At 32.4% G+C, this 27,287-nt stretch overlaps 2 protein-coding genes across 6 annotated transcripts in view; both read left to right on the forward strand.

The window, feature by feature from the left end:
• Positions 1 to 8,395, forward strand: part of LOC108343354 (DNA-directed RNA polymerase 3B, chloroplastic) — a 41,719-nt gene extending 33,324 nt beyond the window's left edge. For all 4 annotated transcript variants that reach the window (XR_008247821.1, XM_052874888.1, XM_017581588.2 and 1 more), the window contains 2 exons: positions 7,480 to 7,583; positions 7,774 to 8,395. Coding sequence is in view for 3 of the 4 variants with exons in the window: in XM_052874888.1 (XP_052730848.1) it covers positions 7,480 to 7,583; positions 7,774 to 7,884 (215 nt within the window). In the remaining variant the exon portion in view is untranslated. The remainder of the gene's footprint in view (positions 1 to 7,479; positions 7,584 to 7,773) is intronic.
• Positions 8,396 to 20,131: 11,736 nt separating this feature from the next.
• LOC108345524 (autophagy-related protein 11) lies at positions 20,132 to 26,927 on the forward strand. Of its 2 annotated transcripts, none has more exons than XM_017584105.2 (5): positions 20,132 to 22,156; positions 22,609 to 24,274; positions 25,061 to 25,281; positions 25,935 to 26,148; positions 26,299 to 26,927. In XM_017584105.2, the coding sequence occupies exons 1-5, from the start codon at positions 21,213 to 21,215 to the stop codon at positions 26,698 to 26,700; spliced, it is 3,447 nt and encodes a 1,148-aa protein (XP_017439594.1). In that variant the 5' UTR covers positions 20,132 to 21,212; the 3' UTR covers positions 26,701 to 26,927. The 2 variants fall into 2 exon arrangements, with proteins under 2 accessions (XP_017439594.1, XP_017439601.1); XM_017584112.2 differs by having other exon boundaries at positions 25,950 to 26,148.
• Positions 26,928 to 27,287: the final 360 nt, after the last annotated feature.

Genomic DNA, 27,287 nt, shown 5'->3' on the forward strand with positions numbered 1-27,287 from the left:
AAGGGGAAAAACACTTATAGCCCTTTTGTGACCGTGGAAATCCTAAGACACATTTGTGAGATCTAGGAAATAACTTATCAAGACCAGGACTAAAATCATGAACAAAACATGTAGACCCAAAAACTCTAAGAGGTAATGGATGTAGAGGGTCTTGAGGAAATAAGATAGAATCAGGGATTTTGTTATCTAGGACTGAAGATGGCATGCAGTTTATAAGATAACATGCAGTGAGAACTGCATCACCCCAAAAACGCGAGGGTACTTGACCATGAATTAGAAGTGTACGAGTTGTTTCAATAAGGTGTTTATTCTTGCGCTCAGCCACCCCATTTTGTTGAGGAGTATAAGCACATGAGGTCTGGTGAAGAATGCCATGAGAAGTCATAAAATGTTTAAACGGTTGAGAAAGGTATTCACGGCCATTATCATTGTGTAAAGTTCGAATAGAAACCCTAAACTGTGTTTTTATTTCATTGAAAAATGATTGGAAAATAGTAAACAACTCAGAACGATTCTTCATTAAAAACAACCAAGTACATCTGGAATAGTCATTAATGAAGGTAACGAAATACTGAAAACCTAAAGTGGACTTAACACGACTAGGTCCCCAAATATCATAATGAACCAATGAAAAGGGGGACGACGCTCGTTCTGAGACACTACGAGGAAAGGAACTACGAGTATGCTTTCCTAACTGACAAGACTCACACGACAAACTTGATAATTTCGACAAACTCGAAACAAGTTGCTGTAGTTTGGCAAGACTAGGATGACCTAACTGAGCATGAAGAAGGGATGGTGACTCCATGATTACGCCAACATGTGGAGAAAGGCAAAGATGATATAGGCCATGAGACTCACATCCTGTGCCAATCATGTGTTTCGAACTTCGGTCCTGCAACCAAACAAAATCTTTGGTAAATGAAATAACACAATTAAGGGCACGAGTTAGACGACTTATGGACAATAAGTTGAAGGGAGACCCAGGGACATAAAGTACATGATCAATGGATATGGACAGAAAAATATGAACAGTACCAACACCATGAGATGAGACTCTAGATCCATCAGCCATTGTTACCGAGGGTAAATTATCCGGACATCACAAGGAAGAAAACAAGGACTTGTTACCAGTGATATGATCGGTGGCGCCTGAGTCAAGGACCCAAGGTCCGAGGCAGTGAAAGTGAGTCAGACCAACAAAAGGTGTACCTGTACGTGCAACAGATACAGGTATAGTGAAACTAGAGTGCTGATGATCCTCATACCATCTGAGAAATTCGTGAAAGATTGCAGGGTTTCCTACGGTATTAGATGAAGTAGGATGGTCTGCAGACGGTGATCGGGGAGGTGGATCAGAATAAGCCATTACTACAGGTCGAGGAGGACGTCCATGAAGCGCATAACATCTTTCAATTTTGTGGCCTAACTTGCCACAGTGGTCACATTTTGGACGTCCTTTACTTGGCTTGCGAGACCGACTTCGATCATCACGTTGGGCAGCCATAACCGAGGAATCATCAGTATGAGGAGATGTCTCAGTGACTGGTTTGCTCGGTATACGCAAAAGAGCATAACAAGTAGAAGTAAAGTTGGGTATGACAGGAGAACCTAAAATCTGATCACGGACATGAGAGAAATCATCAGGGAGTCTGTATAATGCCAACAACATGAAGAACTTTGATCGTTGTTCCAGTTCTTCAGTAGGAGTGGAAGCAGGAGGTAATAGCTCATTAAAATCATGAAGGAGGGCATGAACTTTACCCAAATATTCTGCCATGGGACCAGGACTGCACGGACCAATAATAGTGAATAGGCCTTGACAAACACCATAAAGACGCTGAGTGTCATTTGTGTATAACAACTTCGCTTGTGCCCATACTTCTGAACATGTTTCATATGATCGAAACATTTGTTTCAGTGAGGAGTGAATGGTGGACTTTATAACAATGCATAACTGGGCATCAATTTTCATCCAGCGGGAAATGTCATCTATGGTAGCAGTAGTCACATTTTGAGTAAGGTGATCTATGTACCCCTGACTCTTCAACCAAAGTTTGATGTCGGACGCCCATGTTGCATAATTTGTGCCATTTAACTTGTCAATGGATAAGTGTACATTCACATAATTGGTGTATATTGAGGGATTAGATGATGAGGATGATGAGCCACCAATAGTTTGTAGACGAGGAAGACGCCATGGAGAGGGAGAAACCCTAAAAATCCAAAGTGCTCTGATTGACGCAATGACCACAGATCTAGAAGGCGATCACGACGGTCCTGGTCGACGGCAGAAATCTCCGGCGACTGTTGCGGTGGCACATGGGTGGTCCGTTCGCCGCGATCTTTGCACCACGGTGGTCGCCCGGCCGAGACGATTCCGAAGGTGTGGTTGTTGGTCGATTCTGGAACTCCGGCGACGGAAGCGATGGCAGCGGCGACGGCGGTGACAACAGCGGTGATGTGTGCCGGAGACTGTGGAGCTGGTACTAATCCTAAGCTCTGATACCATGTTAGAAGTGGACTTTAAGCCTAACTCAACCCCACCGGCTTTTAAGGTGAGGTTTGCACCTCACTTATATATTATAAATTGGCCTTATCTCTAGTCGATGTGGGACTTCCAACACTCCCCCTTCACATCGATGTATAGACATCTTGAGCGTAATAGTAGAAATTGGGTGGTCAGATAGCGGTCCGACAATGGGTGGAATAGAAATGCCCAAGAAACAAGAAATATCGCTAGGATAGGCTCTAACCATGGCTTTGATACCATGTGAATAATGGAGAAGATTGGGAGAAATCTCCCTTGTGTATTTTGCATACACATAGGGTAGTTTATTTATAATGTAAGATATGGGCCAAGGCCCTTAATACAGAATGGGCTGAGCCCAATTAACATAAACTCACATCTTAACATCTAATACCTACCAACATTTGTCACGTCATCCACCGCTACAGCAGCAACTCCTGCAACTTTCTCAGCAGCAACTTCTGTGACTTCTGCAGTTTGGGCTAACTTCTCAAAAGCAAAACCTCTAACTCTTCCTCCGAACCGCCTTATCAATGCCTCTTTCAATTCTTTCCAGGGTTCTTGGTTTTATTTTTCCAGACCCTGAGCCAATAGATTGTGCCTCCCTCCATGCTACTTTAGGTCAATCTTAATTTTTCCCTTGCTGCCACATTTTGGATCTCAAAAATTTTCTCTGCTTTGGATATCCATTCCTCTGGATCAATCCCCTCAAAAATAGGCAATTCTACCTTTTTCCTCCAATTCCGCAGCACTCTGCCCCTATCTTCCTCCAGCTCTTCCTCTGAACTATCTTTCTTTCCTTTCATGATAGATTTCTCACTTTTTTCTGAGCCCTTTATGTGAATCTTGATTTCCTGCAACATACTGGACAACAATAGTATTGAATATTATTCTGATGAACAACCCTCTCCTTCTTTCAAGAACACACCAAACAGAACTGAATAGAATGTATTATTGATGTATGAGTGAATCAGAATACAAAGAATCACCCCCAAGGAAGCCTTCCTCCCTCCACTGGACAATGTTCCAGTGTAACAATTCACAAATCCAAAAACTTCCCTCTACCAGACCCCCCTTGCCTTCTTATAAAGGCAACCCACTTCTAACTACCCAACAACAATTAATTCCTAAAATTGTTTGCTCTGTCCTACCCCTATTACCCATTAAAACCTATCTTATTATATCCTATCATGTTTTATGTCAATCATTTTAGCAAGATGTCTCATAAATACTCAGATCCCTTAAGACATGTTCTTTTTAAAAGAAGGCACAAGATATTTTTGTTAATGACATTTTTTTAAGAAGTGGACTTTAAGCCTAACTCAATCCCACAAAACCGAATTTTAAGGTGAGGTTTGTACCCACTTATATACTTTAAATTGGCCTTATCTCTAGTTGATGTGAGACTTCCAACACACTCTCCTCATGTCGAGGTATATACATCTCGTGCGTGAGACTAGACATGAATGGGTGGTCTGATAGCGTGTGGGACAATCTCGCTAGAATAGGCTCTAACCCATGACTCTGATCCCATGTTAAGAAGTTGACTTTAAGCCTAACTCAACCCTACAAAACTAACTTTTAAGATAAGGTTTGCACCTACTTATATACTCTAAATTTGTCTTATCTCAAGTCGACGTGGGACTTCCAACAACATTCAATGTTTCTTTCATGTAACTAGACATTAATGGGTGGTTCGATAGCGGGTGGAACAATCTCATTAGAATAGGCTCTAACCCATGACTCTGATACCATGTTAAGAAGTTGACTTTAAGCCTAACTCAACCCTACAAAATTGACTTTTAAGATAAGGTTTGCACCTACTTATATACTCTAAATTTGTCTTATCTCAAGTCAACGTGGGACTTCCAACAACATTCAATGTTTCTTTCATGTGACTAGACATTAATGGGTGGTCCGATAGCAGGTGGAACAATCTCGTTAGAATAGGCTCTAACCCATGACTCTGATACCATGTTAAGAAGCTGACTTTAAGCCTAACTCAACCCTATAAAACTGACTTTTAAGATAAGGTTTGCACCTACTTATATACTCTAAATTTGTCTTATCTCATGTCGACGTGGGACTTCCAACAACATTCAATGTTTCTTTCATGTGAGTCAAAGAGTAGCCTCTCTCACATGGACCAATCAATACACAATGTCACGTATAGCAAAGACTTAGGCTACAATAATTAAAGAGATTTCTTGAGGCTGATTTTTGGAGGATATCAACAAAAAACTTGATAATTTATATATGGTCCTAATTCTGAGAAATCTGAACTCAGATTTTGATCATGTATGTGATCAAATTTTCCCTTCTACATAGGTTAAGACCTGTTTCTGAATAAACTACTCCACACCCAAAACAAGGGATTGTTTCCTCCCTTAAAAGATAACCCCTAACCCCTGTTAGACTTTGTAACTTCCTCTAACCACCAATGAACTGTCCAACCACTGTTAACTGTTTCGTAACTTCTAATTTTGAATCCTTTTCCTAACATACACCTTGAAAGTCTTATCAATTTCATGTCTCCAGGTTTAGACAAACTTTGCAAAGGATATTAAATGTTTTCTTTTGGAATATTCCTACCTTCAAAGAAGATACAAAAGTTATTTTCCAACTATCAAAAGGTACTATATGCAAACTTATGTCACCTTTATTTATTATGACATGCCTTTTTGTCGTCATAGAAGTTCTTGCTTACATTCAACATGATATCACTATCCCAACCTTTGGTCCTTCGATGACTTAGTTTCTTCTAACTCCACCCGAATGAAAACCAATCTGGCATTTCTCTTCCATCTCTCCTTACATTCCCACGCAAGACAGAAAAAACTTCTCCCACTCTTCCTAAAGTCTCTCATTATTCAAATCTTACTCCAATAGTTTCATATGATGGATCCTTCGTGATCAACTCTTTCACATAACACCACTTCAAAGTAACCTATTGCTCTTAGAATAGATATTTGGTCTACTTGTAATACATATTCTATTTAGAATTTTTTGAGTTACCATTATTTGCCTCCATCTATTCTTCTTTTGTTTCTTCTTCATATGTCAATATTTTTTCCTAAAACCATTCATGAGACACTTAACCATCCTTGAAAGTGACAAGCCATCATTGATGAAAGGTTGGTTCTTGAAGCAAAGACATGTGGGAGCTTGTTCCTCTTCTCTTTGGAAAGAAGGCATTTAGTTGTAGAGGCGTCTTTATTGTTAGAGTTTGGCCTAGTGGTGAAGTTGATTGCCTTAAAGTTTGGTTGATGGCCAAAAGATATATAATTTTACTACTGTGCTACGTCTTCTCTTGTGGCCTAGATTAGCACAATTAGATTTTTCCTTGCTATGGTTATTAATCACCACTTCAACCTAACATTAAAGTTCATTTTTTATGATGATCTTGAGGAGGAAATCAACATGGACCACCCTCTTGGATTTGTTGCCAGGGAGAGTTTGTTTGTGTGTAACTTACACCACTCTCTTTATAACCTGAAACAATCTCCTCAAGCTTGATTTGGTAATATAGGTCATTCTATGCAAGCTTTTGGATTGAAACAAAGTGAGATAGATCATTCAGTTTTTTATTGGAATACTTCTCTTAGGATGTGTGAATCTAATGGTCTGTGTTGATGATATAGTTATGTCAGGAAATGATGCCACAAAGATCTCTCAACTAAAGATCTAATGGTCTATGTTGATGATATACTTATTCAACCATTTGCAGACCAAAGATCGTGGTTATTTAAAATACTTTTTGGGTATTGAATTGGTTCAATAAGAAAGGTGTTTTTATTTCAACAAAAAAGAAAAAAATTCTTCTGACACTCTAGAGGGATAGGGTTGGCAAATTGCAAGCCTATTGATATACGGATCCAAATCACAAGTTAATGGTGGATCAAGGTGAAACTGTTTCAGATCCAGAAGGATATAAAAGGCTGGTAGGAAAAACCATTTATCTTAGCATTACAAGATTTGCTATTTCTTATGCAATAATTGGATTTGTTAGCCAATTCATGTAAGACTCTCACATTAATCATTAGAATGTTGTAATTTGCATTCTAATATTCCAAAAATTTTCTAGGACGAGGATTATTGTATGAGGACAAAGGAAATACTCAAATTATATGTTATTGTGATGCAAATTGGGTCAGCTGTTATATTTTCACGAGATCTATCACATGATATGATGTATTCATTGGAGGAAATATTGTCTCCCGGAAGAGCAAGAAACATAATATTTTTTCCCAACCCAATGCAAAAGTTGAGTATAGAGCTATGACTTTGGCCACTTGTGAATTTGTATGGATTAATCAACTCCTTTAAGAGTTGAAATTTTGTGAAGTTGAGCAAATGAAGTTGTATTGTGATAATCAAGTAGTCTTTCATATTGCTTCCAATCTTTTGTTTCGTGAAGGGACATTATATATTGAGATTGATTGTCATTTTACAAGAGAAGATATTGTCCAAAGAACTCCGTAATGGATTTATCAACTCTAATGATCAGCTTGCAGACATTCTCACCCCTTGAGAGAATCTAGAATTTAGTTTATATGTTCCAAGCTGGCTCATACAATTTATTTGCTAGAGGGAGTATTAAAATTATTATTTTTATTGTATTGTACAACTTGTGCTTGTAATGTATTCTTCCCTTTTTCATACACACATACGTGTGTGTGTGTGTATACAGCTGAGAAATAATTCGCCAATTTTTTATTACATTCAAATTCAAGTGAGGCTATGATGCTAATTCTCAAGGCACATTTATGCTAGTAACCACTGTAGTTAAATCCGTAATCTAGTTATCTGGTTCAGTAAATATATTTACGTCCAACTTTCACTTTATATACTACATGCTGGAGAAATTTTGGTGGAAAAGTAAATTAATTAAAGAAAAATACTTTTTTATATTTTGGTGCTTAAATGTTGTGAAATAAATGTGTGTGCAGGGGTTCATGACTCGTTTTGGACACATGCATGTGACGTGGAGAAAATGAATCACATTCTTAGAGAAAAGTTTGTGGAGCTTTATAACATGCCAATACTTGAAAATGTAAGGTTTTTCTGTATTATGAGAAACACTGGCTTATGTAATCGGAATACATGGAGAAGAGTTATTTCTTACTTTCTCAGCATCAAATATTAAACATCACGATAATAGCACCATCCTACTTAATGCAAATCCTTTTCCTTTTAAACCAACAGAGGGAGAATGAAAACCTCATTATTTTATCTGTTAACAGTTGTTGGAAGGTTTTGAGACATCATACCCGGGATTAGCTTTCCCTCCTGTGCCAAAGAGAGGTGATTTTGACTTGGGGAAGGTTCTCGAGTCTCCATACTTCTTCAACTGAACGTTCCTTCAAAGGAAGCTATTACAAGATTCCATGGAAGTGTTGTTACCTTCACTTTTGAGGCAAAATAGTTCAGAATCTTCTGCTTCTGAGACAACACTTCATCCGGTCGGAAGTTGTGATTCAAAGAAAGACCCCAAGTTGCTTTTGGGAAAGGCCTGGAAAGAAATCTCCTGTTACTAGAATGCTCAAAACAATACTTATTTGGCTGGTTTAAGAAGAGAGAAGCGTTCATCATTTCTTACATATCTAATATTGGCGATTTCCTCGACTCAAACTTATATGTAGAAAGGCTTAAGCACAATGCGGAGCTGAAGACCTTAACTGATTTTGATAATGTAAACCATTTTCTTTCTTATAATGTATGAATATCTGTATTACATCTAAGATTGAAAGATAGATCGTTAGGCATAGAATAAATTATTTTTGTGACTTTGTACATAGAGTTATTCATTTCATTAACTTCAATTATATATTAAAATTATATCAAGATTGAAGTAGATAGCAGAGTTCATCCTTGTTATGTCTATCCGCTTGATGCTATAAATCTGATATAATTTCATTTCTAAGGCCTGCAAAGAGAATTATGGTCATATCATCTTATCTTCCTTTCTAAATGCCTTGAAGTAACTTCTTGCTTTTAAACTGTGACACATGTCTGAGTTAAACATGAAGGCCATAGACTTTGGGTTGTCAGATTTTGTTAAACCGCGTATACTTTGATTCCTTCAAAATATGTTGTGTTATTTATTATCTTGGAGTTGCTTTATTTCTTGACTTTTCATTGTCCTTTACATATCAAAGACTTAGTCATATTGGTACTCCAAGGTTATTAAATTTGAGAATTTACTTAAACTCGTGAGAATCGAGTAAATTCGACTTAGTCATATTGGTACTCCAAGGTTATTAAATTTGAGAATTTACAAGTTTACTCAATTCGTAAACTTGTAAGAGTTTACTTCACATGAAAAAAAATTATATAAATAATATCTTAATTCAAATAAGTCTACAAAATTATATAAACTTTAAATAAATAAAATTTATAATTATATTGTTCACAAAAATAAATATTGTAAAATATAAATATTTAGATTATTGTCATTAATTTTGATGTATTTCATTAAATATATAACTGTTCCAAACTCGCGATTCTACATATCTTACTGATTATGTAAAAAACGAATTTATTTCCGAGTTAACTCGAAAGCCAGATGTGGAAACGTAAGTTTACGAGTTAATTCGAGAGTTTGATAAGTATAATCGATACTATGTGGCTCATGGAGTTTACCGTGAGCTTTTGGGAATTTGTAATTTCATTTTTCTTGGATCACTTTCTCATTAATTAAAGGTGCTGATCATGTTGATAATCGGGTTCGAAATTCACAAAAACCCATATCCCTCTATACTCTGTTGACTGTTGCAATAAAATTACAGATGTTACTAAATCTATCATCGGTTCCAGATTATCTTTTTCAGAATAAAAATTGGAATAAAAAGCATATGTTTTAAATTAACTGTTCCAAAATTTATAGCAGAGATTTACCTTTTCTCTAAATATGAGGTTGCATGAAAAACCAAATCGGATGCAAGAAAAAACAGTCCACTTGTTATGTACCATGATAGCTCAATTTATTACCAAACTAACAAAAAAAAGCAACAATCTATTCCAACATCGCCAACTTTTTACACAGGTTTCACACTCCGGCTTCTTAAACCAACTAATATGGTTGGTAGATAATGTACGAAACATTGGTTCTTGGGCAAGCAATTCATAGATTTATTAACACTGATCTGATAAAGCTCATGAAAATAAAAGAGGAACTTCGATTAGCACTCATATATAAATTAGTATTTTAGTTTATCGATTATACATAATAATAATTCTTTACTTTTATACAATTAGAATTTTAATAAGAAAATAATTAGTTCCATATATAAATTTTTGAATCATCTTGACCAAAGCCTTATTAAAGAGTTACTTTCACTCTTATTAAGCCACATAAACCAGGTGACTTATCATAAGCCTAAACATTAATTCCAATATTTTTTTTATAATATTGTAGAGAGAGAGAAATGACAGGAGTTTTGGCATTATTTAGTGAATAGGAAAAGAAACAAAAAGCAGCTATAGTGGTACATAGACCACAAATCAGAATCACCCACTTGCAATCACCAATACAGTTTTAAGACAACACAACACACCAAAGTGTATCATTACTTAGTACAAGGACCCTAAGTTAATAAACATATTATTGATTTTAACATGTTTTAATTATAACTAATTGAGATTATTATCTAATATGAGTTTGTGTTGTGTCACTATACTTATCCATTTGAAAAGGAGACAGAACAAGTGGGATGCAGCAAAATCTATGAATGTGCACTCTGTGGCTCTGCCATGCGTACATACATATGATATATATGATGTGAGCATAGATGCATTCGTATGCTGTGTTGTGCTGTGGTGGTCCTTCTCGATCTTCATCACACCCCTTTTAAGGTCACATATCATTGTCCTCAAATTTGAGGATGACCCAATTTTGAATTTTCTGGATTCTAAAATAATCAGAAATTCAACATTGGTCATTTCGAACTGTACATACTTAATTATTAATTATTCCCATGTTTTCTATTTTGATAGTAATATGTTAAATTGGTTTTCGTTTTTTAAAAATTTTTAATTTGAACTTTCGAAAAGTGTTTTAATTAGTTTTTTTTTTAAATTACTGATCACGTTGACATGTCATTATGTGGTTTATTTATTTATTTTAATATTTTTTATTATACTAATATTTATATTAATCTTTTGTGGTTAAAGTCATGATTATCAATAACATAGATTAATAATATACAATATTTTTTAATAAAAATACCAATGTAATATTTATATAAATAATAATTTTTATTTTTATTTGGAAAAAATGTTATTTCATTTTTAGAAAAATTAAAACTATATTAAATTAAAAATATATATATAAAAACTAAATTGAAATTATGATACTGATAATGATAGTTGACATTGATTACCTTCACACTATTATATCGCACTATCATGAGTCATATAAAAATCTTGACACTATTTTATCGGACTATCATAAGTAATATAAAAACCTTGACACATACAACAAAAGATTTTACAAAATTTTGAAAAGAAATTTAAAACATAAAAAACCTGTTAGTAATTTTTCAAAAAAAAAACTGGTTAACATACTTTTTAAAAAAATTAGGATGTAATTAAAAAAAATTAAAAGTGAAAATCAACTTAACACTCTTACATCAAAATAGAGACCATCAAATAATTAAGTCAATAGTATATTAGCAACATAAGGAGCCACATGTACGAAGAAGATAAGATTGGACGGAGATTAACCACAGATGATATTGTGACAGACATGTGCTATTTTGAATCAAACTTGTTTCTATATTATTATAATGTAATATGTATAATACCATATTATATATATATATATATATATATATATATATATATATATATATATATATATATATAATGTTCAGAAGAGGTATAGTTTAATTCAAACAAAATATTTGATAGGATGTGATGATGCAGATATTTGAATGATCATATCTTTGTCTGTTTTTTTAATTGTTTCTGCGTATGCATACACCTCATACAAAGAGGGCAAAACAAATTATTAAATTTTCTGAAACAAAAAAGAGAAATATTTTGGAATATTCCATAACCTCATTCCGTGATGAAATAATGTAAACCAATGTTCTGAATCCACCTTACTCTAATCTTTCTTTCTTAACCAAAACCAATGATTATAGTTTTGAATCTAAGTTCCCGTTCAACTTTAATTTTTGACTAAAACAATCTTTCATTATCTATTATTACAAAAAAAAATCATAATCTATTTATCAATTATTATATACAAATACAAATATGTAAATAAATTGAATATTACATACAAATATTATCTTTGTAAGTAATATAAGCATTAAATATAGAAATATTATCTATCAATTATAATATATATATATATATATATATATATATATATATATAAGTAATAGAAGCATTAGATATAGATATTACCTATATATTATAATTTTTGAATTTTTTAAATATGATGAAATATATATTTTGTTTTATTTATTTATAACTATGTTTCTATTTTTATTTAATTTTTGCCTTATTATTATGTTTTATTGATACAAAAACATCTACATACATTTTTAATGAACATGATACTTACATATATGATACTTACATATGTCCTGTATGATATTATTAACGGATGATATCAGTAAGTAATTATTTACGGATGTGATTAATAAATATACTTACAAATTTTGTTAGTAGATGATTACTAAGAATTTTATAAATAAATAATATATTCATAGATAGAGATTTACCTATAATTTTGTTATTATAAATAAATCACAATTATCTTCATATTTCAGTTATTACTTACAGATCATAGATAATTGTTTTTTTTTTCTTGTAGTGATTTACTTTCAACTTTGTCATGTTAATACAAAATAAAATCGTCAACATAGTCATTATAAATTTTTTTATCAACATTTACATAGTTTGAAATGCATTAATCTAGAAGGAAAAAATAATCACGTGATGGAATTGAATTACTAATTGTAGTAGTACTATAAAACCAGCAAGATGCCGTGCCAGAAAGAGACTTCAATTATCACAAAAATAATAAAAATAGAAAGAAGAAAGAAAGAGACTTCAATAATTCAATATTAAGTAGTTAACCGTTGTACTTAATGAAAATCTCTATCAAGTTATTATTAAACTGACACGCAGAAATAATTATTTATGATATTGACTTTTCCACAGAACAAACTCGTTTTCTGAATGATATAATTAATTATGAGAGTTTTCACTTTGGGTTGTTTCCTTAGCAGTTTGATCGAAAACGATGTCGTTGCCAACATTGACCTTCATGTTTCTCCCTCAAGAAAACGACCATTGAAATGGTTAATTAAACCTTTTGGTTTTATTGAACACGTTACTCATTGTTGTTACCATAGATAAAAGGGAAATGGGGACCACGTGCCGAATATTTAGACATGAAAAAAGAGATGAAACTATGTGGAAATTGCGATCCCTTTTCTTTCAATATTCTTATGTTCTAATTTTGAAACCTATCGGAATCAGATGCTTTCGCATTTACATGTGTTTGTTCTTAGGGAAGTTTCCAGGAACTTACCCTTAAGTTTCATTATGAGCCACAAAACAACCACTATCAGATAAATCCCACAACATCATCGTCCATTGTCGCCATGTCCAATAAATATTCACTAAGACAAAATAAGTCACAAATACTTTTATGTGAGATTATTCAGTATAATATAATTATATAACACTCTCGTGAGTCGTAATTACTATAATAGGAGAATAACGCTTTATCATGATGACCACAATATCAAACTTTTTTTTACTGTATATTTAAGAATTTTTAAAATATTTTCAGAGGAAAATTACAAGTAATAATATGTTTATTTTGTTGCAGAGTATCAGTTATTATATTTATTGTAATTCCTCTCTCTGAAAGATCTACTTGACATGAATGATTGGTTGGTGGCTCACGTGGTAATTGTAATTGTCATTTCATAAGGAAAATGGCTGTGGTATTATAATGTTTAAAGGTGATTTTGTAAATCAATAATTGTGTTCGTTTGTTCGGAAAAGCAACGTATGGACATTATTTGCGTTTTCATTCACTGTCAATTTTCGAGTTTCTATATTTTATGTCTACTTCCATTTCTACACGTGACTAATTACGTACCTTCATTCGTTATTATACCATTAAAAATACATTAAGAATACGTATTTTTACTTAAACGACTGTATAATTTGAATTGGATTTTAGTATACCATTTGTAGAAGTTTGTGGATACGAACTCAAGAACTATATACATAATTGTGCATGCATATATAATATTGTGTTGTTCTTGTATAAATTACTACTCTTCAAATTTGTATACGTGAGACATTCATAAGATTTAATACCAAGAGTTATCTCTCATTCGATTTTTTATTTCTAAAACTATCATATAAAATTTCATAAGAAGCAAATTGTGACACAATAGATGCAATTTTTATTTCAAATTAGAAAATGCAAAAAAGGGTTGCAAGCACGATATGCTAAGAACAGCAAATTTATCCAAAAATATTTTGTATGTGTTAATGTCGTTCTCCACTTCGAACATGAAAAAGTCTTAGTATCAATTGGAACTAGTCAAATGCAAACAATAAAAATAAAAATAAAAAAAAACAACAACTGTTACTTTATATGGATATAAATATTACAAATTGAAAATATTTCAAAAGCAAAAACAAAAACTGAGAAAAATAATTATTGCTTTGAACAGGCATAAGTATGGCAAATTGGAAATATAAAATTTGAGAAAGCCCTTCTTTGGTTACTCATGGAGACAAAAATGAATGTTGTAACTTTGAAGAAAATGAAATAAAGGGCAGAAGAAAAACAAAATATGAAATGACTCTATAATACAAATTTAACTGCTTTTTGATAGAAAATTAAATAAAAACAACAACATGCATTCACTTTACTTGTACTACCAGTGAAAACACGTCTCTATATACATATGTATTTATTTATTTTTATTATAATAATAAAAAATAATATTATTTATATAATTATTATTTAAAAAATAAAAATAGAATAAATAACTTTTATAATTCTATTAAAGATATTAATTAAATTTTAAAAAATCATTACAGAGTTTAAATGGTACAATAATAAAATATTTGTGGGTAAAGATAAAATTGGTAACGAAATATGTGTATTAAAAAATAGTTATAAAAGCTAATCTTTTTATTAATAGATACAAATAATAATACAAAATAAAAAATATTAGAATAAGTATAATTACATATGTTCCATGACTTTTTTTATGATAATAAAATATAAAAATTATTATTGTAAGAATATAAAAATTTAAGTATTAGAGTTAATATATGTTTTAAAATAATAGATCGAGTATTTTAATTTTAAAACAATTCAATAAAATAAATAAAATTTATTAAACTCGTTTGATTATCTAAAACACGCTCATCTTCTATCTAAAAACTCTATTTTTGAGTTTTCTCTATCTTTTCTAACTCTTGAGTCATCTCTTTGACGATCAGGAGGTGTCTAAACGACTACAACAATGAAGTCTACGTTTCTACCCAATCAATTTCTTTTATAGAACAAATAAGTTTCTGCTCCTTTTTTCTTTCGCTATCTGTTTCTAAAATCTTTGGTTTGGGGGTGACGCATATGTCGGTCACCTCTCTTTTCTTGTTCTTTATTGATTAGTGGTCCTAAGGACTCACTTTGTTTTTAATTTTGCGATTGTTAGGCGTTTTTAAGTCTCATAGTCATAAGTAAGGGTGTTGATGTTTTTAGAGCTTGATAGCTTCGGTGTAAGGTAAGAAAAGCTAGTGTTTATTCTTAACTTTTAATTTACATGTATGATTTTGTGGTTATTGGATGATGGAATGATTTAATTACAATGGAGATATTTATTTTGTGTTCATTGTGTTTGAATGAGTTTAATTAATTGTATGTTGCTTGAATGACTAATATGTTTCTATTTGGATTGAATTTGACCTTGGGAAAGTTTGCTAGTGTGAAGGCTTATGGTGTGCAATTGTTATATTTGAGGGAAATAGGAATTAAGTACAGTCTTAGCTTGTTTAAGTTGTTTTATGATTTTTATTGTATTATTTCTGATACTTTGATGAATATTTAGTGGTTTCATGTGATTGCCCGTTATGTTTATATGAAGTTATATATATGTGAATGAAAGGTGTGGAAAAGAGTTCCACTGAGAAAATTCTTATTGGTGGTTTCAGGTGTTGGTGGTATGAATGTATGCAACTTAATTCTAGAGGGTTATCCTAATACTCTAATGATCATTCAGGCTCAAATAGAGAAAGATGAGTCATGTGATGAGAGTAAGAGGAGGTCCTAGTCTGAGGGCCTTTCTCCAATTAGCAAATGACGCTTTAATGGACCCTTGTGTGGTAGCTTTGAGTGGGTCAACTGTTCCACCACACAAGTGCAAAACCTTTGATATCTATATGTTCATACTATATCAAGATAGTCTAGTCTAGGTCTTGACATAATTAAGATGTTTGGATTGCTTTATGTGACATATGACTCATGTTTGAAATGTCAATATATATGTTATGATGCATTTTGTACCACTAATTCACCCTTTTGTTTGTATATTGTTTGTTTGTTCTTGTGGGTGTGAAGAGAGGGTGGCGATGTTTTCAACGAACAAGCTTTGGAGAGAAGACCAACAAATATTTAATTATCTTTAGATTATTTGTAAAGTATATAGTTTTGTTCTAGTTAACTTGTATCTAAAGTTTTAATTTATAGATGAATTTAATGAAATTTTTATTTTTCTTCTTTTTAACGATTTCTTCTTATTAATGATGTGATAATTTCTCTACAGTGTTTATATTATTTTAATGAAATGTTATAGTTGTTATTACTATTATAATTATTAAAATAGTTAAAAAAAATTATAATAGTAATATTGTTACGGAAGGTATTTTTTTTTATTTTATAAATTATTTTTATCATAGATAAAAGTAACTATTTAAAAGATAAAATGATAAGAAGAAATAATAATGGATATTAAAATAATAAATGATAAGTAGGTATGTGATATATTAAAGAAGGTGAGTGATTTTGAAAGTGTAATTATTAGAAACATGAAATAAGAGAAACAAATAAATGCTAAATTGAAAAATAATATTGTAGGAGATAACAAATAATTCAATGTAGTAATTCTAGAAATATATATATATATATATATATATATATATATATATATATATTATACTGGTTTTTTAAGAGTTTACTTTTCCTATATATGTCGTTAAATAACAAAAAAAAACTATGATAATAAAAACTATAGAAAGTATAATTTTTAAAATAGCTATTACAGAAGTAAATAAACGTACATGCTAATAAACATATTTATTGCATGTTAATTCGTTATCGAATACCGTTGTAAAATCTGTTAACATGATTATGACTAGTGCATAAACTTCTTTTCTTTTTAAAACTTTAATTATAAGTTATAAATATTAAACAATTAAAACTTTACAGTTACATATAATGAATTTGCTAACTTTACAATAATAAAGTTAAGTGTATGTTGTCTTTATTTATCTATTACACTTTACTTTTTTCAAACATACATGCTAATAAGTATATATTTATTTGAACATTTTTTTTTGTCTTTAACTTCTCTCTGTTTAATTTGGAGTTTTTTTTTTCGTTGAAAGAGAAGTTAAAATTAAACAACACGTCCTTTCTCAATAAAAATATTGAGAATTTTTTTTCCAAAAAATAGGTGAAAAACAACTTCAAACCAAAAAAAAATAATTAAAATATTATAACTATATTTCTTCTATCAAAATCTTTAAAACGGTCTGTTATTTTATTAAAAGAAAAGGAGAGAAAATATAATACACGTAACGTATACCATATAACTATAATATTCAACATCATCATAAATAAACAATAACAAAAATATTTACGTACTCTTTTCCTATTTATTCTGAAAGTAACTGATCCAAAGATAACTGCGATGTACTGTTATTCTATGACCAACTAACAAATTGGTTATCTCTTTATTATATCTTAACTTAATATATTATTATTTTGTTGCGTAATACCAACCGTTTTTAAGATATAATTTTTAGTAAATAAAAAATGGAAAAACCTGTGCATGCACCATATGATTTTTATCCCCTAATTGATAAGAATTTCTGATAAAGATATTTTTTATATATTCTTTCAGGTTCCTATTTTGATTTTCTTTTAGAATTTTGTCCTTTTTTCCTTTTTTACTTTCTATATAAGTTTTAGTGTTACATGTTCTTTAACCAAATTATATCGTTAAAAAAATGATAATAAATATATCAAGATAGTCATAATGGATCATTGATCAGAGTGAAATTATCTAGTTTTGAATCATGTGTAAGTTTAAAATTTTAGAAAATATTGTAAAATAATTTAGACTTTTGTATATAATAAATTATTTTGGTGTAGGGGTGAGGAGTTATTCAAGTACATAAACTCATGCTTGTATGTTGAATTAAATTGTCGAAATGTATTATTGTTAAAGTTACTTGATCGTTAGAATGTAATTATATATACCTTTGGAATTGTAATTGTAATATTACTAAAATTAAAAAGGAAATTAATTATTATTGTAAGTGCATGATGAATGTTACATATAATTAAAATGAGGTATAAATGATATTGAATTTTTAAGTATGATAAAATATGGAATCATATGGTTTTAGACTTATATTTCTTAAGTGATGGAATACTGGTAAGTAATTATTGCATGTATCAATATTAAAGTGATAAAACATACCATTCAAGGCTTAAGGATTAAGTGAGAAATATGTAAAGACAAGTTGCTATATACTTTCCAATGACAAATGATCACTCAAGCATTGAGGTGTGAAAGTTGTGTATGGTATTTTGTTAAACTTGTTAGATCATGCAAATAAATATCTTATTTATACGATGATATAGTTGCTCAAATGTTAAGGAGACAATGTGATTAGTGTTTTTGAAATTTGTTTGATTACATAAATCTTCTTATTCAAGCATTGATATGACACTTGAATGATAAACGAAGATAATGGTTACTTAAGCGATAAGTGATCACTTGAGTGGAATAAATTTAACTAATTATATTTTTTTTTGGAATTGATGTACCTTAATCTATATAATACTTTCTATAAGAATAATTTGTTTTTTCTTATTTGAGAATTAAAATCATTCATGTGAAAGGAGTACTACTCAAGTGGTGTACATCTAGTGATATTGTGATGAATTGATGAAACACACACATATATATATATATATATATATGTATATGTATATATATATATATATATATATATATATATATATATATATGTATATATATATATGTATATTGGTGAAGATATGATAATATTGATGAGATGAATACACTTACATCATTTATTCACTACCATTTATTTTATTTTATTTTATGTGCTTATATGTATGATATTATAACTTAGTATGATTACCTAACGTATCGAACAAGTAATTGTATAATATTATGTACAAAAACTTATTATAAAAAAAATATATTTAACTTTGTTAGTTGAATGAGATTTGTGCTTAAGTTGTTACCATGAAAAAAAAAAGGATGTATTTTCTAATATGTTTCTTTTTGGTTGTGTTAAACGTTAATGAAACATTCTTAATAAGAATATTTTAAAAGATTATATATATATATACATAACAAAATACTATAAATTATTGAAATACAATTTATGATCCCTCTAATATTAGATAAAATTATTTCACGTGTAATTCAACGTGGCCTCTTCTTAAATGAAAATATAATGTATATTAACATACGTATATGTATTATGTTGATTTTAAATGATTAACCCATATTATGAAATGTTATATTTACACTTGATATATGTATTGGTAAGCCATGTACTTCTAAAAATAATAAACAAACTTATGAATACATATTTTCTTTATAATATTTCTTTATATTTTTTACATTTTAAAAATTGAGACTTAATTAAACATTAAAATAAAATGAAAATCAAATCAAACAAACTAAACAAAAATAAAAACTAAATCAGAATGTAAACCATAAAAGAAAAAGTCAGTGATATTTAGAAAAAAAAATTATTACGATGATACAAAATAATTTTTATAGTATAAAATAAATAGACGTAATAGACACCTTATAAATTACATAAAAGATAATTTTGTTAATGGAGTGTGTAAAGTTTTTTGAGATTAGAGTAAAATAGGCACTAAGTTCTAAAAATAAATTCAGTTGAATTATTCTAATTTATTGGTCAGCGCAAGCCAGAACGACGATATTTTAGTTGTTATTATTATTATAATAATTTAGTTATTGCGTTGTGCCTAAGTTGACAGTGAGGTTTTATTTCCTTAAAAACATATTAACAGAATTTCTTTTTTCAGATACATTACAGATTGAATGTTATGTAAAAACAAAATGGGCGTTGTTATTAGCTTAACGTTTTTCAGGGTAAAAAAAAAACAGTAGCGGGTGCAATGTATCTTAATCTTTGCATAACCATCTTAAATGATTATCATGGCTAAAGTTAAAAGTAATCAGTTATTAAATGCGGATTACGCTCTATAATTCGATGTGATATATATAAGAATTCACTACAGTGTCTGCTTTTTCAATCCTTCCAAACGTTCAGCCAAGACAGAAGAGCGAAGAGAAGAGAGAAGAGAGAGAGAGAGAGAGAGACGGGGTTCTGTTATGCCAGAGTTACTTCCCGCAGAAGGTTCTGTGTGGAATCTATAAGACAAATATGGGGAAAAGAGAAGAATAAATGCATAGGAAGAGAGAGAGAGACTGGAAGAGAGAGAAACTGTATAAATTTAAATTGGTTGTTGCAGTGATTGATTTCTAAGAAATCATCTAAAGGGTTTCGTGGTAGCCTTGTTCTTCTGCTTAGCCGAGATTCTGGAAAATCAAAATCTCCACGTAATCTTTTTCTAATCATATTCTTCCTTGTCACTCCAAGATTTTCGCCTTACCCTCTTCCCTCAACAACCAAACGGACTCTGTACTTCACAATTTTGTTATGTATGCTCTGTCACGTGTTGGATTCTGACTTTCCTTCACGAACTGGGTTCCGGGTGGGGCGTAATTCGGGTTTTTTCTACGCCCTCGTTTTTGGGGTTTGATAGCTTCGTCTCTTTTGGGGCATTTTCTTCATTATCGCCTTTTGACAACGATAAGGGGTGTTTTAGTCTCGGCCTCATTGATTGTTGCTCACGTGGGTCTGTTGTTCGAGTTGGGGTGCTTCTAACTAGGGTTTTCGAGGGGATCCGAGGTTAAAGTTCGTGTCTTTCCGCGAATATCTCTGTTGGGTATGTGCAAAGTTGAGCTGTTGATGCAGTGTTAAGGGCTGAATTGATTGATTAATTGATTTGAATTTTTAGCGTAAAATCTATTTGGTTGTACGTTTTATTCTTCCGTTGGTTGGACTATTTTCCGGATTCGTAATCTGAGAATTTATTAGGTTCCTAATCCAGAATTTTGTCCTTGTACCTCTTCTATACATTTTATGAAGTGAAGTGCAAGTTTGTGAGGTAAAAAAAAGGGTTATGCTGGATTTGCCTTGGTGTTGTTTTGTGTTTAAGCTATTGGTGGGGGTGTGATTCGAACCCTTTGTGTGGTTTTGATTGGCTTAATATTTTGGTGGACAAAGGGATTGTGATTCATTCTTGTGTCGATTGGTGGATAAGATGAGTAGCAGCGTGTCTGGAAGTTTAGTCCATCAGGGCCAGTTGCTTGTTCATATTGCTGAGAATGGACACAGTTTTGAGTTGGATTGCAACGAAAACACACTTGTTGAAGCAGTTATGAGGTCTATTGAATCTGTTACTGGAATTAATTTCAGTGATCAGCTTGTTCTTTGTAAGGAAATGAAGCTGGAATCACATCGCCCGCTATCTGTGTACAAGCTTCCATCTGACGAGAAGGAGGTGTTCATATTCAACAAATCAAGGCTTCAAAACAATTCGCCGGCTCCACCGCCGGAGCAAGTTGATATTCTGAGCCATTTAGAGCCTCCATCGCCGGCATCCTCCCATGATCCACACCCTCTTGATGATGCTTCAGATCCTGCTCTGAAGGCTTTACCCTCTTATGAGCGACAATTCAGGTACCATTATCATCGGGGGCATGCTATATATACTAGTACTGTAATGAAATATGAGCACTGTGAGAGGCTTTGGAGAGAACAGATGGTCCAAGAAAGAGCAGTGGACGTTGCAAGGGGTAATTTGGATCAGTATTATCGAATGATTAACCAAAGCTATGTGGAATTCATGAAACGTTATATGCAACAACACAGGATGCATTCTGATCTTGTGGTGAATTTTGGGAAGAATGTTGAGAAACTAAGATCCATCAAACTTCACCCTGCTTTGCAAACTCCTAATCGCAAATGCTTACTGGATTTGGTCAAGGAGGAAAGCTTGAGGAAGTCAGTGGAGAATTGCACCAGCTCCCACAAGCAGTTTGAGAATAAAATGTCACAATTTAAGCAGACTTTTGGGGAAGTGAAGCGTCGGGCCGAGGAATTGTTGTCCTCCAGGGCTTTCTTGCCCACCAAGAATATAGAACAGACAATTAAAGAACACCAGAGATATATTAATGAACAAAAGAGTATCATGCAATCTCTGAGGTTAGTTTGTATTTTAATATTTTTCAACTATTTTTTGTGTGCTCTGTCTTGTTGACGAAGCATCTAAGGTTAATGTGTATACCAAGTTTAATATGGCATCCTGTTTTTAACTTGTTTTTCTCTCATAAATATGCAAAATCTGGTTCTCAACTTCCCATATGCTGTGTTAGCGCATAGCGAGCCTGAAATAGTTAAACACCATTTCTGCAAAGTTCTCGATCCATTCCATGTTGATTATTTAACGTGTACGTATGATACTTTTTTTTTTTGGCTTTTAGGAGTGCCTATAGTTCACCGGAGACGAATCAAATGGAATAATACTTGCTGTACTTAATTATTATTGTAATTTGTAACTTAATTTATATTTATATTTCATTTATTCTGAGATATTTTCATAATATTTAATGTTATCAGAACATCTTATCAATTATATTTTCATGGGATTTTTGCAGCAAGGATGTTAACACCGTAAAGAAACTGGTAGATGATTGTCTATCCTCTCAATTGTCTTCCTCACTTCGTCCTCATGATGCAGTTTCAGCCTTGGGTCCTATGTACGATGTTCATGACAAAAATCACCTGCCCAAAATGCAGGCTTGTGATCGTGCTATTTCAAAGCTACTAGAATTTTGCAAGGAAAACAAGAATGAGATGAATAACTTTGTGCACAATTACACTCGAAACATAACTTATGTTTCTTATCTCATTAAAGATCAAAAACTGCAGTTCCCTGTTTTTAAAGAGGCAATGGCTCGTCAGGATGACTTGTTTGGGGATTTAAAGTTGTTCTACAGTATTGGTGCAGCATACAGAGCTTGCTTTGCTGAGGTAGTGAGACGAAAGGCATCTATGAAGCTTTACATGGGCATGGCTGGGCAAATGGCTGAAATATTAGCTGCAAAACGTGAGGCCGAAATCAGAAGACGAGAGGATTTTTTGAGAGTTAATAGTTCATGCATTTCTAAAGATGTATTAAAATCTATGGGATTGTTTGACAATCCGAACCAGTGTGATGTCAATATAGCTCCGTTTGATGGTGATCTGCTTAATATTGACATATCAGATGTGGATCGTTATGCTCCTGAATATCTAACAGGAGTAACTTCCAAGATGGAGAAGCTAGGAAGCTTTAAAGGTTCAACTGCTTTGAGTAGTGATAGCTCTCATTTGGCTGAGGATGTCGATATTACTGCTGACTTAATTGAGAGATATGATTCTGAAGGTTTGCCAGATGGCAGTGAGTTGATTGAAATTGCTGGAACCTGCAAGATGGAAGTTGAGAATGCAAAACTGAAAGCTGAGCTTGCTGGTAGAATAGCTTTAATATGTTCACTCTGTCCCGAGGTAGAGTATGAGTCATTGGATGATGAAAGGGTGAATAATATGCTAAAGAATGCCAGAGAAAAGACAGAGGAAGCCTTGATTTTGAAAGATGAATATATTAAACATATTCAGTCCATGCTTAAGATGAAGCAAGTGCAATGTATGTCATATGAGAAACGTATTCAAGAATTGGAGCAGAAATTGTCTGATCAGTATATGCTTGGGCAGAAGCTTTCCAATGTAAATGATGTGACTGGGAAGGAAATAAAGTCAGAATCTATCAGCAGTGAAGCTCACATGCCTTCCATATCTACTTCTGAGCCCATGGATGAGGTTTCATGCATCTCAAGTTCCTTGGATGCAAAACTTGGTTTGTTCACAGAACATACAGGTAAAGTGTTAGATGGGGTGGATGAAAACATGTTGGATTCCTCTGGAGTTCAGAACCCACAGTTGGACTCTTCTATGATGGAGCCTCATCGTGAAGAAGCACAGAGTGCTGATAAAGATAAGAAAGACAAGATAATCGGACAATTAGGCATGTCATTAACAAACAGTTCTACTGGTGAGAACATACCTGTGTCACATGACCTTGTACCTTGTGACTCCACAGTTTCTCAAGACTCAGAATCCAAAGTAAATGATGATAAGGTGTTGTTGGAACTACGAAGTACACTTGCAGATAAGTCGGATCAATTGATTGAAACTGAAACCAAGCTGAAAAATGTTATAGAGGAGGTTGTTGTGCTCAAAAGGGAGCTGGAAGCTAGTAAAAAACTACTTGATGAATCTCAGGTAACTGTGGAGTTGAATCATACCCATCATTTTAGGGTTGCAATTTTTTTTAAAATCTGTTGTTTAGTTCTCCTATACTATTTATTATTTGTCTATTTATTTATTTCTCCCACTTTGCTATTTTAATGTCATTTTTTAATTTCCAATTTCTGTCCATTTTCTTCACCTGTTTCATACATTATAGAAGCATGCATTCTATTGGTTATTCTTCTGAAAAGTGTTTAAATTATTGTGTCAAAAACCAAATAGAGAATTTTTTTTATCATCTTTATATTGCTCTTGCCTTGCGACACCCACATTCTTGTTGTATTTTAGTGTCTATAGATCCCATTGAAGTGGTTATAGATGTATTACTAAAAGCAAATTTCCTAAGAAAAATATGCATTAATTTTGTTGTTCTATAAAGCCATGCCATGCAGAGTTTTATTTGACTCTTGTCAGTTATGAAGTTTACTATAGATAAGCGAGGCTCATAAGGGCATAGTCTTCTGTAGATACATGTTGCAAATCTGTCGGGCTGAACTACAGGCATTTCTGTAAAAAGAAACCAAATTAAGTTTCTTAATTCTTTTGTATATTGGATCTGAGATGAAGTTGAATCCGTATGGTGAATTGAGAATTTCGTTCAAAGACTTGTGTAGGATCAGAAGGATATTGGGTGAATGAACTGTACATGTTGAAGTTTTTTTTTGCCACTGGCTAAGCTTTATTAACTTTATACCCATTTTTGGTTCAGTATTGTGCTTGCCTTCCATATTCTAATGAAATATTTCACTTTCATTACAGATGAATTGTGCTCACTTGGAAAATTGTTTGCATGAAGCAAGAGAGGAAGCTCAAACACAAAAAAGTTCTGCTGACAGGAGGGCTTTAGAGTATAATTCACTACGGGCATCTGTCATTAAAACACGCAGCTTTTTTGAAAGACTCAAGACTTGTGTTTATTCTCCCGGTGGTGTGGCTGGTTTTGCAGATTCCCTTCGTAATTTGTCGCAGTCTTTGGCCAAGTAATTTACTTATACTATGCCCATTCCCACTGAAAATATAAAATGACTTGTGGTGGTAGGCTTGTAATGATGAAAACAATTTCTTCACTTATTAGAACTTATAAGTCCCCCATTTTATTACTCTCTCTGTTTCTTTTTAAGGGTCAGATTTTTAAGATTTTTTATGTCTATTTATCTGTTAAGTGATTTACATGTGTATTTATTGTGTGGGGGTGGATAGGGAAAGAGTCAAATTTTATACAACTATTTTATTAGAATCAAGAATTTTTATTATATTTCTTAGTTCACACAAAACAAACTTAAAAGAGTTAAACAAGAACGGAGGAAGTAGTAGGAATGCTCATTCATTAAGTTTGATGTTGATGATAACGAGGTTATTGATAATAAAGGAATTCATTCTGCAATCACTTTGTTAGGTTGACGATTGAGACTTTCTCCAACTGAGTAAACAGTTTTTGCTTCTTTTGTTCTCTTGCATGGAGGAGAATCTGATATAAACATTTCCAACAAATTTCTATGCCATTTTTCATGAACTGGAGAAGATTCCAGGCCTTTGTTTGAGACTGATGCGCTTTCCATTGATATTTTATATTCATATTCATTCTTAATGAAGTGCTACTAGAAGAATGATTGGAACACTTATCTTTTTTCAGTTCTGCTAATGACAGAGATGATGATGACATTGCTGAGTTTCGAAAATGTATTCGTGTCTTGGCCGATAAAGTTAGTTTCTTGTCAAGGCACCGGGAAGAGCTGCATGAGAAGTACTCAAGAACGGAAGCTGCTAATGAACAGCTTCGGAAAGAATTGGAGGAGAAAATAGACCAGGTCAAAACTTATTACAATAAGCATCAACTTGAGAAGCAGGTATTACCTTGTTTTCTTAATGTGACAATAAAATGTTTGAGCCTATGAGATGAGCTAGTTTGTATCCACAGCATGGATGGTTTTTTACTGTATTTTCTACCCATTTCAAAATTGTGGATTGAGTTATATTCTGCTTGTGATTTTCTGCAGGCAAATAAAGAGAAGATTTCTTTTGGTTGCCTGGAAGTTCATGAGATAGCAGCCTTTGTGCTCACTTCTGCTGGGTATTATGAGGCAATTACCAGGAACTGCTCTAATTATTACTTATCCGATGAATCTGTAGCCCTGTTTGCAGAACATGTTCCAAGCAGACCTAACTACATTGTTGGACAAATTGTGCATATCGAACGCCAGATTGTGAAGGCGGCACCCCCTCGGCCTGAGCATGGTAGGGCTGAAAAGTTTACTACTCCTGACAAAGGGACTGACTGGTTGACCTTGAATTCAGGATCAACTCCAAACCCATACGGTCTCCCTGTTGGCTGTGAATATTTCCTAGTGACAGTAGCCATGTTACCTGATACCACCATTCATTCATCGTCTCCTTCCTGATCCTGCTTCATCCCTGGCAGCAGATTAGACGTGATGGAAGAATTCAATTGTACATAAACTACATTCAAAGTCCAAGTGCTCTTCATTATGCCTGGTTTAACCATTTGTACAGCTGCTGATAATGATAAACCAATTTAGTTTCAATCTCTCTCTGTGAATATTTCAACCCTTTTATGACATTTTGTATAGATTGTGAATATTATTTACAACTTGTTTATTTCGACTTCTGCTGCTCCTTTCCAAATATGATATTTTGATATCTAAAATATATTTAATTTATAACTCGTTTTAATAATATAATGATACATACTAGCATTTTAAGTCAATTGAAAAATATAATTAAAGCGTATTAATTGTTAAATGATTGTTTTTCTTTATTGGTGATTGCAAGAGGTACTTTTTAAATCCACTTGATTCAAGTGGCTGCAACAGAACCTCTCAAATTACAATGATCTTTTTTTGTTATGGTCAGAGTTCAGAAGTCACAGTTCCCCCCACCTAACAACTTATTGCTATATAAATATCTGTACGTGGCACTCATTTCAATGTGATGACATTCCTTTAATATAATGTTAGGTACGAGGATA

This window comes from Vigna angularis, chromosome 1 (genome assembly GCF_016808095.1).
Source record: "Vigna angularis cultivar LongXiaoDou No.4 chromosome 1, ASM1680809v1, whole genome shotgun sequence".
Taxonomy (NCBI): domain Eukaryota; kingdom Viridiplantae; phylum Streptophyta; class Magnoliopsida; order Fabales; family Fabaceae; genus Vigna; species Vigna angularis.